Below are 19,300 nucleotides of genomic sequence, written 5' to 3' on the forward strand. Positions count from 1 at the left end.
CTTGTCATGAGAGATTGATTAAAAATAAGCCCTTTGAGACCCCTCCTTACCCAGGACACACTTGGAATGTCTAGGGGATCTCTGGCGTGACTCCAGGGCCTTCTGGGAAAGTGGGAGCTCAGGGTGTTGGCTAGAGAGACCACAAAAGACACCCCAAGGGCCGTTAAAAAAGTGAAGGCCCTGGAGCCCCCTCCCCACTCCTTTCACGATCGCTTCTCCAGCCCCCGTCCCTTAAAAACATTAATGACATTCCTTGTTTACAAAAGCCTCTGTTGGTCTTTCCTATTTCGGGTCCTGACTGCTAGTGGAAAAATTCTCTCTGCTCTCTTCTATCCCTCACCCCTATTGGCCTATAAAAATAGTAGGAGCCGGGCTGGCTCGGGCTGTTATTTGGAGTCCATAGCCTTTCACCTTGAGGCCACGGGTTCAAATCCTGCTGTTGGTTGGCTGGGATATTTGTGTGTCTCCAGAGGGGAGACATTCCTCAACGAGAGTGGGGGACGGCGGGAGAGCAAAACGCCATTTGGAAGGCGAGCGCACTGGATGTCACTGGGCCTCTTGCTGTCCGTAAGCGTGTCCTCCACACTCAGGAGCCACCTGAGTGATCAGTGGGAGCCTGAAGGAGGATTCAGGCTGGGGGCGTTCGTGTAGAAGTACACTAAGACGCCGGGTCCTGGGCTGAGCCCAGCCACTGGCTCCTCCCCGAGCTCTTCTCAGGCCTTGTTTTTGGATCCCCACATCTGCTTCCAATCCTGATGGCTCCCTTGGTCCTTGTGAACTGGCTCGGTCATCCCTTAAGCTCCCACCAACTTGGCTCTCCAGGAAGACTCCTGGGATTCACATTGGCTCGGGGCCATGGTCTCCAGCATGCCTCATTCCCCTTGCTCTGTGTGGATCAGGAGCAGGCACAGGCAGGCGTCCCAGACCTCTCTGCCCCACGGCCTGTGGCGGTGCCGCTCTGCCGGGTTTGGATCAGGTCGCGGGGCACGGCGAGCCCCGGCCACCCTCCTTGTCTGACTCCGTAGGAACGTGGTTCTGAGTCGCCCCAGCTGAGTTTTCTAGATTCGTTTGAGATTTGGCCCTCTCTATCACCGTGGGGCTGATACTATGAAAAAGCCACGGGATGACTCCTTAATCTCCTCCCCACACACTTAGTCTCCGCCCCAACTGCTGAGGTGGCGAGTCAGGTGATCTGAGCACTCTAGGTCTTAGCTTCTCCCTCCATCAGTGGCCGGTATTATGGGAATGACCTAAACCCAAACTCTTTCCTGTGTGGAGAAGGTCATCCTGTCCATTCCCCTGCCCTTTACAGAGATGCAGCCCAGATGAGGATCTCACTCACTGGTTTAGACCAGCTTGGATTGTCAGGAAGGGTTTTTTTTTTTTTTTTTGCTTTTGAGTCCAAATATGTCTCCCTGTAATTTCTACCCATTTTTCTGTCACATGGGAAGGCAATAACCGCCGCTGGTAGCAGGACACAAGTTTTGAGCCTGTTGCGTGACAGTGGGAAAAACAACAAAACAGATGACCTTCCATGCCCCAGAAGGCCTGGAAGGAAAGGTTGGTCAAGGTGGCCGGTAGAAGTGAGGGTGGGGGGAGAAGGGACCTTCTTTGAGGAACAAAGAGAGAGAGGGCGTCTATTTGTGGGCAGTGTGACAGGCGGCCCCCATCTCCAGGCGGGTGGTGCCATCAGGCTCATCTCTAATCTCAGGCCTTTGGGCACTTCCTGTAGGTGTTTTCTTGTCTCGGGAGAAAAGGCTGAGCTATGGCTGAGCCAGATGCTTTCCTGCAAATGGCTTGTGTTCCTTCAAAAGACCCATAGCTTCTCAGCCCAGGCCCCTGGACCCTGCAGGGCTTGTCTTCTGTGTCCAGCAACCTTAGATGAGGAGATTCCCTCCCCCCATCTCAACTGTGGCTTCCAGGATTCTTTGTGGGTGGCCTCCCACGTGGGCTCTGCTCTATCAGTGGCATCTCCTTACCTTCCAGAGCGCCTTCAGGATCCCTAATGGAGTGAGCCCCTTTTCAAGGGGAACGTCTCCCCTCAGCCCAGGAGCCTTTTTTATGGGAAATGGTTTCTCCTCATGTACCCACATGCCAGACCCTCAGGGACATCTCTGGACAGAATCCTGGGCTTTCAGTGCCACAGGGACCATGGAAATTACGAAAGCCAATCCCCTCGTTTTAGCGGGGAGGACACTGAGGTGCAGAGAGGGGAAAGGTCACACAATCTAGCCCAGCGGCCCGGCTCAGAAGCACAGGCTATGGCTCTTTTGAAGTGATACAAGCCATTTTCAAGAAAGCTTCCAGCTCAGCCATGGCTCAGCTTTCCCTCCTTAGGCGATCTAGGTAGGCTGACACAGCCTATAGTGACACCCGTGCTTGTGGTCTTGTCCTGTGGCCGCTGTAACACGGAAGGAGAACTCATGGATCGGGGTTCTTAGGGAGAACACCAACGCAGGGGAAAATGGCAGCCGGACAAAGCCCGGAATCATAGAACCCTGGAGTGGGGAGCCTGGCACACGGACTCCCCAATACGTACCACCAGCAGGCTTTGTGAACACAACGAGCCCGCTTAATATTTTCAGTCACTTTCTTAAGTGTAGAATTCGACAAAATGAGAAGCCCTCAATTGTAGCTATAATGTTCTGTTGTCTAAATTGCGATTGTCCTCTGGGGGCAGATCTCTTGGGGAGCTTCTGGAGCCAGCCTTAGTTTTAGTTTCAGTTCAATAATCCCAAAGTGCAGGCAGGAGTTAAAGTCCTTTACTGTCTCTTTCCAACTCTTCTCTCCAGCTCCCTCTGAATCCAAAGCCTCCAGCCAGCACGAAGGTAGACGTGGGAATAAAATCTTGACTCTGAATCTCCTAGAGTGTGGGAATCAGACAGTGTGGGATTGTGGGTTTCCCAGAAGTCAATCCTAGTTGTGAATCTCCCGGAAGTCCATGAGCAGGCTTTTTCTTTAGACTTGTGAATCTCCTGGGCTTGCAAATCTTCTGAATCCTAGCTCTGAATCTCCTCGAGCTTCCCTGAAGTTCTCCTGGGAAGTCTTCTCCTTGGCCCAATCCAGACTGACTTCCCCACTCAATGTTGGCTCCTCATATCCTCCCAGAGAATGGGCTTGTAGGTACTCCATGGGCTTGTGGGACTCCTTAAGGAACCAATGAGTGAACTCCTTTAAAGGTGTAAACTCCTTTAAAGGTTTGAACTCCTTCAAAGGTGTGAACTCTGAACTAGAGAATTGTTAAGTACCGACTTAGCACCTTGTAAGGATCCTAACAGGCAGCACTTGCTAATTTCCAAAGTGGGAATGCTCACACCGAAAACTTAACAACAGGTCTCCCAGCCTCTCTGGGCCGGCTCCAGCTTCCCGCTGATTGGAAGGAACCCCGACAGCATCTAGTCAGTAACAGCACCCCTGCCCAGTGGCCATCGAGTCTGTGCTTGGAGATGGTGGGGAAGGGGAAGGGGCCGCCACAAGGACCTTCAGAAGAGGAACCTTTGTACAAACTTTTTTTGTGAGCTAGAGGGTGGGACTGCTGACCATTTACAGCCCAGCTCCCCTTCCCATCCCGCCAATGCCATCTCTTGCTCTCCAGGACACCTTTCTCCTCTTTGTTCTAAGACGAATGCCTGTCTCCCGGGCTTCCTCCCCACATCCTCAGAACTTTGCACTCTCCTCAAAGCTCTTGTCCCCTCTGCTTCCATAGCTCCTCTGGTCTCCTCTTCATCCTCTCTTTCTATCACTCTCACGTCACCCAAATCTCAAACTCGGACTCCCATCGGAACATCCTCTCCTGTCCCTTCCCCTTTCCCAAGTTCTCACTCCTACTGAACCTGCTCTTGCCTCTCATTATGCTCTTGGAAATCATGAACCCTTAGATTCTCCCTGTGTATCCCCATTGGCCTGGGCTTCCTGACTTTCCTCCATTCCCTTGATAAGGGAATCCTTGGGTTCAAATCTGGGAAGGGAGATGAGATCATGTAACCCAACCCCTCATTTTACAGAGCAACCAAATACCAGAAAGGCCCCGAGGTTGGGAGGGAGGAGATCTCTTTCTCTGGAGACTTTATCTCTGATTTAGTCAATGATCACCCTTCTCAAAAACCCTTTAAGGCCTTGATACCAGCTGCTTCTTTGATTAAGACAAATTCTAAATCCTGAGTTCAAGACAACACAGGACATTGAAATTTGGGGTTGACATGTGGCTCATCTTGAACCGTGCAGTCTGTCTTCAGTTCTATTCCTTGGTTGGATTTGTGATTAATTACATTAAATTCAACTAAACTGGGAACATAGAGATAGGGTAACCTGGGGACAGAGTGACATGGAGACAGAGTTCCAGGGTGGCATGGGGGCAGGGTGATGTGAGGACAGGGTGACATGGGGATTGGATGACACAGGGACCAGATGAATTGGGATGTCAGTTAATAACAGTTGAATGAGCAAGGCTAAAGGTACCTTCCTGTTCCTAGGCTCCAGAGAGTTGGGGGCTCTTACTAATTCTTAAAAGAAAAAGTTCAGAAAAAGAGGAAGGCCTGAAATGGAAGCTGGGGACTTTGACCCTTCAGGGTAGGGACTATCATGTTGTATTTATAGCTATGTAGTGACCCCTGGAAAGGAGCTGGATGATTCCCCATCCCTCTGAAAGTTGGAGCTCTCCCAGATTGGAAAGAGGAAGCTCATACAAGTTTAGTGGTGGGAGAGGGGAGGGTTTTGCTCCTGGCTGTGCTGGGGTATATGGGAGAGAACAGACAGCAAGAATAATTCACACGAGAGGATCTCCAGTGTGCTCTTGTATCACCCTCCATTCCCACTCCACTAATCTTCGAGGTACAAGTCCAGGCTCTGAAACTCAATACGAGAAACTTAATGTTTTTGGGAGGAGGGTGAGAGAGAGGGGAGGACAAGGAGAAAAGAAGGGAGACGTGGTGGTCCTTTCGTGCCAGCCCAGGAGCCTGGGGCAGCAGCAGGTGCTAGCCACTCTGCAGTTCCCCTCTGTGAGACCATGGGACAAATGGCTTCTCTCTGTCCTAAAGGGTATTTTATCCCAAGTGCCTGAGTGCTAGAAGCAGAAGTGGAGAGTGAACAAGGTGGAAGGACGAGAGGGGAATAATGGGTGAGCCCTGCTCTAGCCCCATCTGACTCCCATCATTGCTTTTCTCCAACATGGTCTGGTTAAGAACACACCTGCTGGATTTCAGAATGTTTCTCAGAAATACCTGCAGTTAACCCTGCCCTTATGTTGATAGGTGTCCCACTGTTTATGTCTATGTGGATAGGTGTCCCACTGTTTATGTCATGAGGGTGCGATGGGAGCCACACAGGAAGAGAGGGCCTGTCAGGGCTGGGAGCTCAACCCCCAGCCCACTCTCTGCTAAAGTTTTGTTCTCTAATTGGGGGCATAAGCATGAGCCATTGAGCAACCACTCAGAATCACTGAATTTGGGCATAAATCTGCCTTTTAGATCCGAGTCAAATTACACCTATCTTACTCAACAATCCCTGGTACATAACAAATGCTTAAAAATGAGTACCTAGCTACATGCCCACCTATTATCCATCTATCTATCTATCTATCTATCTATCTATCTATCTATCTATCTATCTATCTATCTGCCTGCCTACCTATGCATCTATCCACCCATTCATACCCTTAACTCTCAGGGCAGCATCTCAGCCAGAGTGGCCAGGAGGAGGAAGGGTAGAGCATAGATTCAAGCTAAGTTTTGCCACTTTTCCAGGAGTCCATGACTCTATTTCCCCTTTAACAGACAAGGAAATTTAGATGAAGACTCATTGAACAAATCACTCATTATTCAATGGCGTCCCAATGCGGCCAGGGTAGTGGTGGCTAGTGTTCCTCCTGAGGAGCTGTGGCTCCTGCTCACAGAATACCAGTTCCCGTGTCCAAAGTGCCATCAATCTGTGCACACCTTTTGGCCCAGCAGTGTTTCCACTGGGCTTATATCCCAGGGAGATCTTAAAGGGCAAAAATGTTTATGGCAGCTCTTTTCATAGTGGCAAGGAATGGAAAACTGAGTGGCTGCCCATCAGTTGGACAATGGCTGAATAAGTTATGGTATATGAATGTTATGGAATATTATTGTTCTTTTTTATGAGAAATTTGAGAAAAAAGTTTATTTTCAACTGGGAGAATAAATGAAGGCTAAATGCAGGAGGTAAAGAAGATCTAAGCAAGGCCTTGAAAAAAGAAAATAGTTTCCTTTTTAAAATTAATTTTATAATTATAAAATTTTTTTGACAGTACATATGCATGAGTAATTTTTTTAATAACATTATCTCTTGTATTCATTTTTCCAAAATTTCCCCTCCCTTTACTCCCTCCCCTAGATGACAGGCAATCCCATATATTTTACATGTGTCACAGTATAACCTAGATACAATATATGCGTGTAAATCCAATTTTCTTGTTGCACATTGGATCACTTGCCATCTAAGGGAGGGGGTGGGGGAAAGAGGGAAAATTGGAACACAAGGTTTTGCAAGGGTCAATGTTGAAAAATTATCTATGAATATGTTTCAAAAATAAAAGGCTTTAATAAAAAAAGAATATCAATTCCAAAAGGAAAGAACCAAAGAGTAGGGGAGTCAGGTTGTAATCCAGGCTGTAGAGAGGATGTAGGCCTTCCTCAGACTATTCCAGCTAAGGGGCTCACTTGAGACTGGATGAATGGATGGATACTTATCTAGCTAGATGGATGAATGGATGGATAAATAGAACAGAAGAGAGGGAAGAATGGTTGTGGAGTCTCCATGCTGGGGCCTGCCTTTGTGTCCATTTTCCATCTCCGAGAAATGATTCAGCCATAGCCAGAGGTCCCTGCCAATGGTAGGTTATCAAATAGAAAAGATTGGTCCTGAACTGGTGAGACCTAGAGAGCACCAGATGTACCAGGTTGGACCGATGGAAGAGTCTGTGGCTGGGTCCAGAGGGCTATTGGCTGCGCTGGAGAGATTGACTAGTTCTGCACTAGGGAGCTTTGTTGATTCCCTCTGTGGAAGTGATTATAACTCCGCATGGGAGTGGCTCATCTACTTCTAGACACCTTGACCTGCCCTGAATGCTACGTTTTCAGTTTTAGTGTCTCTAGTTAGGGACTACTATCTTGGAGACACTTCAGACACGTGGCCAGCACTGTAGTTGTGAAAATATATTCCCGATCGTGCTCCTTTCACTGAAGAACTTTATATAGGTGAGAGTGGTCTGCTTGCCTGCTGCCTTCCTGACCTGATTTCATGGAATCCACTGGCCTGGAAGGACACAAATTGTCCTGGTGCCTGGGGGCTTGAGCCCTCTTCTGATGGGCTAAAGCTGTTCTGTATTGTACCCATTAGGTGAAGGTGATGGACTCTGCCATCCTGAGAGAGGTGGCCAGGAGGTCACCAGTGCTCTGGGAGCCAGAGAGAGTTTGGCACCTTCCATTGGGGTGGGGTGGGGTGTAGACCCGAGTCTGCCCCAAACCTGGCTCTTTTAGAGCAGGAGACGCCGCTCACCATCTTTCTCCTCTAGGACAGGATTCCCTGGCCCTTCCTAGTGGGGGAAGTGAGTCAGCTGCGAACCATCCCAGCGGCTCCATTTTAAGATACAAATAATGGTTTCCTTTAGCCAAAGTTGCAGCCACTGTCCTCAGGCTCACATAAGGGACTCCATCCCCTGAGAGAGTCAAAAGAAAGCCAAACTAGGATGCAGGAGCACTGCAGAGCCTGCTGCATGGCAGCTCCTTCGGGGACCACGATGGAGGAGGACTCACTGCTGTTCCACGGCAGGCACATCAGCAGTCCTCCCTGCTCCAGTGCTTGGCCCTCTTCCTCCTCTTTCCAGGGCTCTGGACCATCTATTTTTACACATCTCCAGGGATCTGGCTCTCCAGGAGAGCGGACAACTTTCCCTGGAAGCTGCTGCTGCGGATGCATAGATCTCATGGCTTTTCTCAGCACTGAGCTTCGGTTCTTCCCCTTGTAGCCCACACGGCTCCCAGCCTGGGCGCCCTAGATCACGGGCCAACACTTTGATGTCTGTTGACTGGTACCGTGTCTGCTGAGCTTGACCTCCCTTCCCTTTTGGTTTGCCTCCAGAAAAGCTACCCCACGTTTAGGGCACTTCTGAGAGAATCTGCTTTATAGGCGACTAAATTTTGTGGGATCTCGCTTTGTCGTAGAGGGGTGTGTGTGTGTGTGTGTGTGTGTGCACGTTACTGAGAAAAGAAGCAGCATCAAGTCACAGTGGATATGTGCCCCACTGTGGACGCCTTGTGGGGTGACGGGCAGCCCCCACAAAGGCTGCATGGCCCCAGATCATGACTCCTAAGCGTGGCCTTGGGTTGGGAGGCAGGCTGAACTAGCCGATCTTCCCTTTGAACCTAAGAGCTATTGAGAGGAGGGTGTCTCCACATCCCCAGGCCTGAGTCCCTGGTTCCCCCTCCCCCTGGGGGCTACAATATCCGGTCCCGGGCCAGCCACCGACTGGCCACGACCTTGGCGGCCCCAGGGTCCAGATCCCAGCACCCTCACCTCCCGAAGAAGGCCCGAGGGCTGGGGGGGGGGGAGGAGGGGAGGGATAGGCCGAGGGCCGAGGGGGGTGAGGCCTTACCTACGATCATGTGGCTGCAGACCTCGCAGAAGGTGGGCTTCTTGAAGACATGCTCCTGGAAGGCGTGGGCCCCGCCGTCCGCGGGGGGCTGCAGCCGGCCACGCGTGGGTGTGGCGCTCAGGCTGGCCGCTCCCCGGGGCTGGAATCCGCCGCCGCCAGGGACCCCGGGGCCCACGTCCGCCCGCAGCTTGCCGTCCCCGCCGCCGCCGGGCCCTTGGAAGAAGTTGTCGGCACTTTTACTCCGTAAACTTTTGGTCTTGAAAGAGAGCGAGCGCTTCAGCTTCTGCAGCTGCAACAGAACCAAGAACCGTCCCTCTGAGCCGCCATCCCCGCGGCCCTGGGCTGCCGGCTGGGCGCTGGGGCCCCGCTCTCAGCCTGTCCCCACGGCCCCGGGGCTCCTGGGTGGCCTGGGCCCCACGGACTGACGGGGAGGTCCGGCCCGCATCGCTCACCGAGGCCCAGGCGGGCCGGGCACCGGCCGGGTCAGTGGGAAACGGAGGCCCCACAGTGTCGGAGCCGGAGCGGCCTTTGGGGACCTCTGGGCGAGCCAGTCTGAGCAAGGGGATCATCTGCAGCGACGCCCAGTCACAGCGCCCTGGGACCCAGCTCTAGGGCTTAGGACATCACACACTCACACACACACACACACACACACACACACACACACACACACACACACACACACACACACACACACACAGACTCACACAGACTCACACACACATTCACACTCACACTCACACTCATCTCCTGTAACTCCAACCTATAACACCTAGAGGTCCCAGAAACATGGCTAGCATAAGGCGCCTCAGACAGAAATCATCCTATCCCCCCGAGTCACCGCTCCTTCTAACTTCTCTGACTGTTGGCGGACCCCCGCGTTCACCACCTCAGCGTCATCCCACCTCTTCAGGCTCCTTGAGCCGTCATTTTAAATCAATCGCCAAGTTATACTGCTCTCCCCTCCTCCCCCCTGTCCCTTTCCTCCCCTTTTCTCTATGGATTCCACAGCCATTCCAGAGCTGGGCCTCAGCTTCCCACACCTGGATTCTTCCAGTAGCTGCCCATCCCTTCCCTGCCATCATTTTCTACGTCTTTTGTATGATTCATCCTCCTCTTTGCCTGTGAACATTGGATTTCTCCAGTGGAACGTAATCTCCTTGAGGGCAGGGAAATATTTAGCATAGTAAGTAATAAATAAATCCTGGATAATAATAATAATAATAATAATAATAATAATAATAATAATAATAATAATAATAATAATAATAATAACTAGCGTTTATGTAGCCTGCTAGCATTTGTAAAGCACTTTGAAATCTATTAGGTCATGCGGTAGCTCTCTAAACACTGATGAAAGGAATTTTTTCCCCTTCTGATTAGGCTGTCCATCCCTCACATACCACTTTTTTCTTTACATAATCTCTGGATAATTAGAATTAGGAATTAGAATGAGCTTAGGATCTAGTTCCAGAATTGGGAGCGCTCAGTGAACAAGCCAGAGGCAGTGCGCTTCCCCTTTCCCCTCTTCCTGGCTGTACTGGGCAAAACAGGAGGCTTAAAGGCATGCCCAGATCCCTTGCTCAGAGCAGATGGGAAGCTGCAAACGGGCTGCAGAGATGAGGAAGACTCCCCACTTATATCTCCCTTCCTTCCCCTCCCCCCAAGGACAATAATGGCTTTGGGATCAAAAAGGCCTGAATGAGATTCCCAGGAATCAGACAGTAAGAGAGCATCTGCCTGCTCTGAATTAGTTCCATTTCCCTGGTCTTAGTGAACTATTAGGTTGAACTACATTCAAAGAATTGGCTGCTATGGTGGCCAAACCCCTGTCGGGGAAACTCAAAAATCACAGAGAGCAGGAGAGGTCCTGCAGTTTGGACAATCCAATCCGGTAAATTGAGTACCTACTATGTGCCAGGTGCTGTGCTAGATGACGGGAATACAATTAATAAAAGGAAGACAATATTCAAAAAGGAGCTAGAAAAGTAGGGGCAAGACTCGGGGGGAGCTGATGCAGGAGCATCTTGCTTTGGTGTGTTGAAACCAGGCCTGGTATCAGAGGCAGAGTGGATTGAGCTGAAAAGCTCAGTTTCTGCCCTCTCTAAAGAAAGGCATTGGGAGGAGTGTGGTACTCCACCCTCCAGCCCTCCAATTCCAGGGAAGAGGTGGTATTAATCAAAGCTCCAGTTAGTAGCTTGGTGGTGAGATTAGAAGTGGAAAATTATTAAAATTAACCTGGAAATATTAAGATTATTAAGATTAACCTGGAAAAGGTGCCTTGTTCCATGGCATTGAGATCCGGCAAATGGCAGATGCAGAATGAGGAAGTTCTGTTTTTTTGTTTTGTATTGTTTTGTATAGAGTCTGAATTCAATGAGTCAATGAACTGAGCCTCTAATGAAATTGTAGAATGTTTTATCAAAGAGATGGCTAATGAGCACCTAGAAAAGGATCCTTAAATTAGATCTGGTTAAATTAAGAACAGGTCACGTCTATACCGATTTGTAACAGCTTACTTTCTCAATTGGGAAGAGGGAAATGAGACAGAGAGAATGTGGATCTGAAAAGAACTGAAGAACAGGTTTTGGTAGAATAAGCTTAGGTCTTTTTTGGACAGATTTATTAAACGGTAGATCAGGGAAATGCTATAAATTTAGTTTACCTCAATTTTAGCCAAGTGTTGGATCCAGAATCTCTCTCTATTCTTGTGGGTAAGACATGCCATATAGATGACCGTATAAGTGGATCTTTTCTTAAATGGACAGAACCAAAGGACGTCCATTGAGAGTTTGATGCCAGTTGGGAAAGGAGTCTTCAGGAGAGTTGCTCCTGGATCTGTGGCTGGCCCACGTGATGCTAAGTAACAAGATTTTTTTTTATCAGTGACATGAACAAAGACATCTGACTTTAAGCTGAAAAAGATGGTTAACATGCTGGAAGACAGAGTCAGCATCATGAAGGACTGAGCCAGGCTGAGCTGAATCTACAAAGAAGATGGAAAGCAATTGTGATAAATGGAACATCATCCTTGGGCTAAAAATGGACTTTTCAAGTGGCTTTTTGGGGAATGATGGTTCCCCAGCCACGTGAAGATCAGGGCTGAAGACTAAGGATAGGAAAGGCACAGGAGATGATCTTGGGCTACATTAAAAATGCCGAGAAGAGTTAGTCCCTCTCTTTGCCCTGGTCAGATCACTTCTGGGTGAGTGGCCTCAGTTTATCCCCTCAGTATAGGGGATAGAGCACTGGACTCGGAGTTAGGAAGGCCTGAGTTCAAATCTCACTCCAGATACAGACTAGTTGTGTGACTCTGGGCAAGTCATTTAACTTTTCTCAATTTCCTCATTTGTGAAGTGAAGTGAGAGCAGATGGTCTCTAAAAGTCCCTTCCAGCTCTAAATCTATGATAAGGATATTAATACAGTGGATAGCAGATGGAAGATAGTAGATAGTGAAGAATCTCAGATTCATGCCATGTGATCAATCATTTGAAGGACCTGGAGAAGAAGAGTTGAGTCTGAATATGGCAGCTGTCTTTGATTATCTGAGAAGCTGTCCTATGGAAGACGGAGGTTTTCCTTTTGCTCCTCTGAAGACATAGCTAGGAGGTGGGCAGGGCAGTGGAGGGGGGGAAGCTCCAAGGATGAAATTTAGGCTTTATTCAATTTGAAGCTTCCTCACAATTTGCATTAACCTGGAGTGGAAGGGGCTGCCTCGGGAGGCAGTGGGTTATGCTTCCTGGACATTGTCAGGTCAAGACTGGCTGACTCTGGCTGTGGGGGAGGGATCGGAGACAGGAGTCTTGGCCAGCTCTGAGCCGGACAAGGTGCTGGCTGAGGTCCCCCATCCAACTCCGACCTGAGATTTGGGGATTCTCCGAGGAGGGCTATGAGGTTCTATGGAATCAATCACTTCACTCTGTGGGCAAGAGTTTGAGGTTCTGTTGGCAGCCCGTAGGGTAACAGACATTCTCTACACAGTTTTCAGCTTAGCAACTTCTAAAATCCAGTGAAAATTTGCAGCAAGGAGCATGAAAGCAGCAACAAGCTGAACTCCAGTTCCAGCAACTCCTGGGCCTGCATCTGCCTTTTATCATCTGTCTGGTTAAAAATAAGGAGGGTGTATTCCTGTGCATGTGTGTGTGTGTGTGTGTGTGCATGCAGGTATGTGTACATGTGTGAATGTGTGTTAAAGTGTATGTTTTTTGTGTGTATCTATCTGTGTATCTCTGTGTGTGTGTGTGTGTGAGAGAGAGAGAGAGAGAGAGAGAGAGAGAGAGAGAGAGAGAGAGAGAGAGAGAGAGAGAGCGCTAGAGAGAGAGCTAGAGGGGGGGAAGAGAAGGAAAGGAGAAGATGGAAAGGGAAAGAGAGAGGGAAAAGGAAGAAAGAGAGAGGGAGAGGAGAGGGAGATGGAGAGGGAGAGGAAGAGGGAGGGAGAAAAGGAAGGAGGAGGAGAGAGATCCACTTCCTAAATGAACAAATGTTTTTGTTGACTGGTAAATTCCCATGGCAGGTGTCTCTTCCACAGCCATTCCTGAGACATGTGGAGAGCTGTTACAGGTGGTTATCTGAGGAAGTGGAAGGGCACAGGTTGGTCTAGACACAGGCTCTCTCACTCCATTAGTTTGAGCTGGAGCTTTCTCAGGAGAGCTGCTCGTTATGATTTTTGGTTTTAGCATTCTCCACAACAGATCACAGAATCATGAATCTAGAGCCAGTTGTTTAGACCACGTCCTTCATTTAATGGAAGAGAAACCATAGACAGGAAGTGACTTGTTCCAGTCACTAGGAGCAGCAAATGGTGGAACTTGTGCCTTCTGATTCCCAGTGCCGTGTTCCCTTTGCTTTACTACGTGGCTGCACCGAGGTGGTTCAGAAGTTTGAGGGGCATGTTTTGGGTGCTCACTGGTTGGGCAAGAGCAGCTCTGTGAGCATTCAGAACCAATAATAGGGATGTCATTTCTGCGGGCTCTTTGTGAGGACTTGTGGTCGGTCCCCTTCTTTTCATTAAATGCAAAGCAAAAATAGACATATATAATCAAAAATAGATGGAGAGCCTCCCTTTTTTCCTGGGGCAAGAGTGAGTCTCAACTATGACCCAGAGAGTCGGTCTGTGGGTTCCAGAGATCAAGACCGTGGTCTTCAATTTGTCTGACAAAGGGCTGCACCCAAAGCTCAATGAATGTTTTCATGTAAGGTCAACTCCAGGGCGGGCAAGAGATGAAAGTTACTCAAGTTGGGGTACCCACATAGGCAATGTCTAGGGGATCATCCATGGGAACTGGTGAGCCACTTTTGCCACTAACTGTCCCCTCTTGTATGACAGGAGGGCCAACCACAGCACGTATGACTGCTCTGCCAGGAAATTTAATAGCAGTTAGGAAAGTTCTCTCTTCCACCTCAGAGCATCCAACAAATGGCCAGAGGAACTGAGGCCCAGAGACAGGAAGAACTTCCCATGGTCACACAGATAATAAATGTGCTTGGGTTTACTTCCTGTTGGCAGAGCTAGCCTGAAGTGCCATTGTGTGACTAGTTGGAAGACTTCCCCTTCCTTTCTCTTCTTCCCAATTGCCGCCATCTTGAATGTGAATATGATAACGCCATTTCTGCTCCTAAACTTTCCATCAGGGCCTTTTCTCTCTGAACCAAAGCCGATCAGAGGTCATGGGCCCCCACAAAATGTGTCCACATGCCTTAAGGAATGCCGTTTCCACTAGCCTGCAGACAGCTCACATGGAACCTTCCTGGGCTGGGAAGGGCTTTTGACGTTGGAAACAAAGATCAATCAAGAATTACAGGCCCTAAATCAGATTTTTGGTTGCACAATATAATTTGCTGTTGATCAAAGCTAATCCCTTCCCCCACTCTGACTTGAGATGAGATAGAAGCTAAAGCTCATTACATTAGTCGTTTCTGTCTGGAGAATGTCCTAAAGTTTAGGAGGCCTCTCCTCTCCCTTTCTCTCCCTCCTCTCCTCTTCTGCCCCTTTCTTCTCCTTTCCTCTTCTCTCTTCCCCTTCCCTCTCTCCTCCTCTCCCTTCCTCTTTTCTCCCATGGCCATCAACCATGAGACAATGCAGTCAGACTCGTCTGCCTTCAGTGCTTGCTGCACTCATTTGCCGGATGGAGAGAACCGGGAATGTGATTCTAGCAGGGCTCACTGGAGACCCCAGAAGGCCCTTTTCTACTTGGCTTCCCAGACTCATTTCCTTCAATGTCTCACTCTGATAATCTGCTTCCCTCTGCTCCAGGTACATCCTGATGCCTTCAAGGAAGGCTGGTGTCTTGTTTCATTTTTAAAGTTTTGTGATTTTAAAGCAAAGTTTAGCTATTAATGAAGAGTAAGCCTAGCTAAGTTTTCATTTCATAAGTTTTATAACCGAGTATCCCCTAAAAGCTTGTCTTTTAAAAATGTCCCTGGATGCCCACCCTAATGAAACGAGCTGTGTCTGCCCAAGCCCACGGGCGTGTGTTCCCCACCGGCTCCTCCCGAAAAAGACGTCATCCCTTGCGCATCACAATAACGGAGAGAATCGGAGGGGCAGCTCCGTGTGATTCCCCCAGAGTCCCCGGTTGTTTTCTGGGTCAGGCAGCAGTTAATTCCATCATCCTTACTGTGTAGGAGACACTTATTTTTAATGGGAAAAGTTCCCTAACATGTAATCTACAAAGAAAATGGAAACTGTCAGGAAGGGAATTATGGGTCCTGAGTTTGAAGACTGTTTATCTTCTCTGGTGCTAGAGATGCAGTGCCAGGCGCACTCCTGAGCTAGGAGAGATGCCCAGCCCAGTGGATGGGAGAGGGCAGATAGAGCCAAGACTCTAATGAAAAAATCAGGAGCTAATGTTCCAGTGTGTGCAAAGCACTTCAGTGCCTGCACTGCGGCAGAAAGGGGAGGACTCCGTTCAGAGGCACGGTGCTGAGATAGAGGGGGTATTTACCCCCTGGGCAGGCTGGGGATCTCCTACCCAGACACTAGGTGGTGGTATTGGGGACAGGTGGGGGGGGTCCTGCCACAAACTGAGGCCAGACGAGAGCAGGGGGCTCCAAACTGAACTGGATGAGCTGAAGCCTCTAGAAGGATCCTGGTGGAGGAGGGTACCTAACGCCTAGTGGGAGCTGAGCAAATGCTAAGGAGACTAGATGCACTGATAGATTTAGGTAAAGATAAGTGGATGAGAATCTCAGAGGATTAGAAAGGGAAGGAGGGCTGGGATGGAGGGCAGAAGTCACCCACCCTCCTGAGAACCCAGGGCCCCTACCATACTGAAATCAGTGCCCACTCAAATGGCAGAAAAGCAAAAAGTGGCCCCTGAACTGAGAGGCACAAACCACTCCTCCCTTTCTAAGCCCAGCCCAGTCTGGCTCCCTTTCTGGGCTAAGTCAGTTCTGGTTCCCTTAATACACACTCTGAATCCCACATAGACAGAGTTCTAGCTCTTACTTTCATGCTTCTGCACAGGCTGCCCCCAATATCGGGGACGCACTTCCTCCCTTTGCTTCTGCCTTTTAAAATTCAGTCTTCACGTTCCGTCCAAGTCCAGTGCAGGCACCCCCTTCTACATGACGTCCTTTGGAAGCTGCTGGCAGCTTTCCCCACCCCAAAATGACCTTAAAATGTTTTTTCATTGCCTATGATCTCATTGGTAGAGAGAGTCCCAGATAAGGAATCGACCTCCACCCACAGAGACCTGCAGCTTAGAGAGCTGGCTGGCTGCTGAGAGGTGAAGGGAATATGCCTCTGGTCAATAAGTCATTAATGGGTGTGAGAGAGAGGAAGGAGCTGGATCCAAGTCTTCTTGATACGAGGGAGGCTCTCTAACCACCACACCACACTGGCCCTCTATTTAGTTGGTTTATAGTTTTTTATTTTCCTATCTTCTCACATGCTGCATTCCCATAACTGACTATATATAATTTTTAAAAGCAGGAATAGCTTATTTTTCCTTTGTTCACTGGTTTCTGGAATAGTGCCTGGCATATAGTCATTGCTCAATTAATACTTGCTGATTGATTGATTGGTCTCCGTTATTCAGGGGCAGACCAACCCTGGCTGTGACCAACCTGCCCTTTCAGGTCCCCGGCTCCCTTCAAGGTTCAGCTCAGACTGCCTTTCCTTCCTCCACTTTCTGGTTGTGGGGCCTTGGACAGGAACCTCTGCACCTCAGCTGAGATGTTCCTCATTTGTCAGAGGAGAAAGTTGGGTTAGATTGCATCTGGCTGGTCTCCCATGATCCCACAATCTAATGCTGGAACATAAGCTCTGATAAATCCATGATGATTGAATGCCCAATGGGAATGAACATCATTAGGCATTTATTAGGTGTTGTTTAACACCAGGACTTCCTCTAGCACCCCCCATCATGGTTTGATATATCATGGGCTGGCATAAGAAAATTAAATGGGAATTTGGGAGAGTTTTGTGGAAGCCGTGGACAATGTGTGAGGGCCATTAGAAAAAGCTTAGAAAGCCAGAAAGGCATAAAATGTGTGGATAGTGTTATATAACATCATCTTTCTGTAAAAATGCAAATTTATTTATTTAAATTTATTCAAAATAATATTTGAATATTTATTAAATTAATTAATTTAACTGATAAATAAATAAATAATAAATAAAAGATATATATATTTAAATATTAAATACACTTTATTTATATTTTATTTATTTGTCAATTTAATTAATTTAATAAATATTTAAATATTTTAAATATAAATAAATGAAAAATATTTAAAAGTTAAAATAAAATAAATAAGTCAAAAGTTTCCAAAAAGAATGCGAATGCCAGCAGATGACACTCAAAGGCTAATATTTTTAACTTAACATCAACCAAAATACTTAACCCCAACTTTACAAAATGGTACTGTAAACACCCCAGAAAAGAGAAAGAAAAAAATCAGATTTTTTCTCTGGTATGAAGGAAGAACCAAAAAATTTTATGGGGATTTTCCAGATTGTTGGGATGCCATGTCCTAACCCTTATGATGTGGAAGGGATAATAATATATTCTAGTGTCAAAGACAGAGGGACAAGAATAAAACAATGTTGGCTCACGGGGAGTCACATTCATAGCTTCCAGGTTGACACTAATTCCCCTCCACTACTTTCTTTCTTGGCTCCTCCAAGGACCCCTGGGAACTAACCTGCCATTGAGCTGCAATGTCCTTCTTCTCCTAGTTTCATTTATAGCAATAATGTCAAGATACCTAGGATTCATCTCCTCTAGTGACATGTTTCCTTGCTGGTCATTGGATAAAGTTCTCCAATTTAAAGAACTGATGGTCAAAATACTGACTGTAAAGACTGTAAAGTATTTGTTTTCTGAGAACCAGCCCATTCCAGGGAATGAGATCTTTGATAAAGAAGTCTTTCATCATGGAGAGAAATGTGGTGAATTAGAAGAGGTCGGGAAATGAAGGGGATAAGATAAGATGATTTTTTTCCAATTCCAGACTACCATGAAAATCCATTTACTATTGAGACAGAAGCTGAGGAATACATCCCCAGCAAAGCTTGTCTTTGAAGGAAAGTCTAATTGTGGATTTCAGCTTTTTGGATTAAGGAGCTGATCATTTCTCTTCATTCCCTGTCCTTATCTGGAGTCTTGTGTTCGGTTCTGGGCCCCACAGCTCAGGAAGGGCATCGAAACCTGGGAGAGCATCTGGAGGAAGGGAATCTGACGGAAAGAATGAGGTTCTTCAGCCTGAAGAAGGCAAGACTCAAGAACAGTAGTTATTTTTGGGTATGTGAATGAGGGATGGTCAGCCTTGTTCTGGGTGGTCCCCAGAAGGCAGAACTAGTACAGGGGTTGAGAAGGGGAGCCTTACAAAGAAATGACTTTTAGCTTGATGCTGTGAAAAACTTTCTCACAATCAAAGGTTAAGAAAGGGGCTTCCACTTAGCACATTCTCCCTGTGAAACTCCCAGGTGAAAACACTGGTCTTTTGGCAGCTCTTAAAACTTCAGAACTGCTGATGTTTTTCTTCCTCCTCCTTCTCTCCCTCCTTGATCAAGAGTCTTAGGAAGCAAGAAGCCAGTGGTTTTGGGCAGGGAATCTGCTTGAGAGTCCACAGATCAAGGGACATCTCTGAAAGGGGCACACACCCAGTAGGACCTCAGGAAGGAGATCCTTGCTGGAGAGATAATTAATGACACTCATTCACTGGCTATTCCCCCTGAGGTGACAGAGACATCATTTTAAGAGAGGGCAGGGCTCAGCTCCAACCTTCAGGAACCTTTTGTTAAGGCAAGGGTAGAGGGAAATAGGGCTTTTCTTTATTCTTTCCTATATCCACTGTCCTAGGAGCAGGTAAACTTACTCCAGAGGCGCATAATGAGGTGCTAGCCCTCAGCTAGCAATTGTTTTTCTGGCTGGAGCATCCTAAGGACTAGAAAACAAATCCAAATGATGACTTTGAATCACTCAATTTGCATTTTTTGATCTCCTGGAAATATGACAAAAGAATCCACTGGGGAGTGCTCATGGCAGCCATCCCAATCCCCTCTCTCATCTGCCACGCTCCCCAGGACCCGGTGCAATGGCACCTTGGGATTGAGGAGGGAGAGTGGAGCATCTTAATCAGGCCCCAATTCCCTCCCCCCTGCCCTTGTGCAATAAGGACAGGAAGCTCGGATCTCTCCCCCTCCCACTTACTTTCATGGACTCATGGAAGAGGATGGACCA

The 19,300-nt window shown here is 48.1% G+C and overlaps 1 protein-coding gene across 1 annotated transcript in view; it reads right to left on the bottom strand.

Annotated features, from left to right (window-relative positions):
- Nucleotides 1-19,300, bottom strand: part of STAC (SH3 and cysteine rich domain) — a 63,343-nt gene that overhangs the window by 25,616 nt on the left and 18,427 nt on the right. The window contains exon 2 of the mRNA XM_074284591.1: nt 8,612-8,900. Coding sequence (XP_074140692.1) covers nt 8,612-8,900 — 289 coding nt within the window. The remainder of the gene's footprint in view (nt 1-8,611; nt 8,901-19,300) is intronic.

The sequence above is a fragment of the Sminthopsis crassicaudata genome, chromosome 1, assembly GCF_048593235.1.
Source record: "Sminthopsis crassicaudata isolate SCR6 chromosome 1, ASM4859323v1, whole genome shotgun sequence".
Classification (NCBI taxonomy): domain Eukaryota; kingdom Metazoa; phylum Chordata; class Mammalia; order Dasyuromorphia; family Dasyuridae; genus Sminthopsis; species Sminthopsis crassicaudata.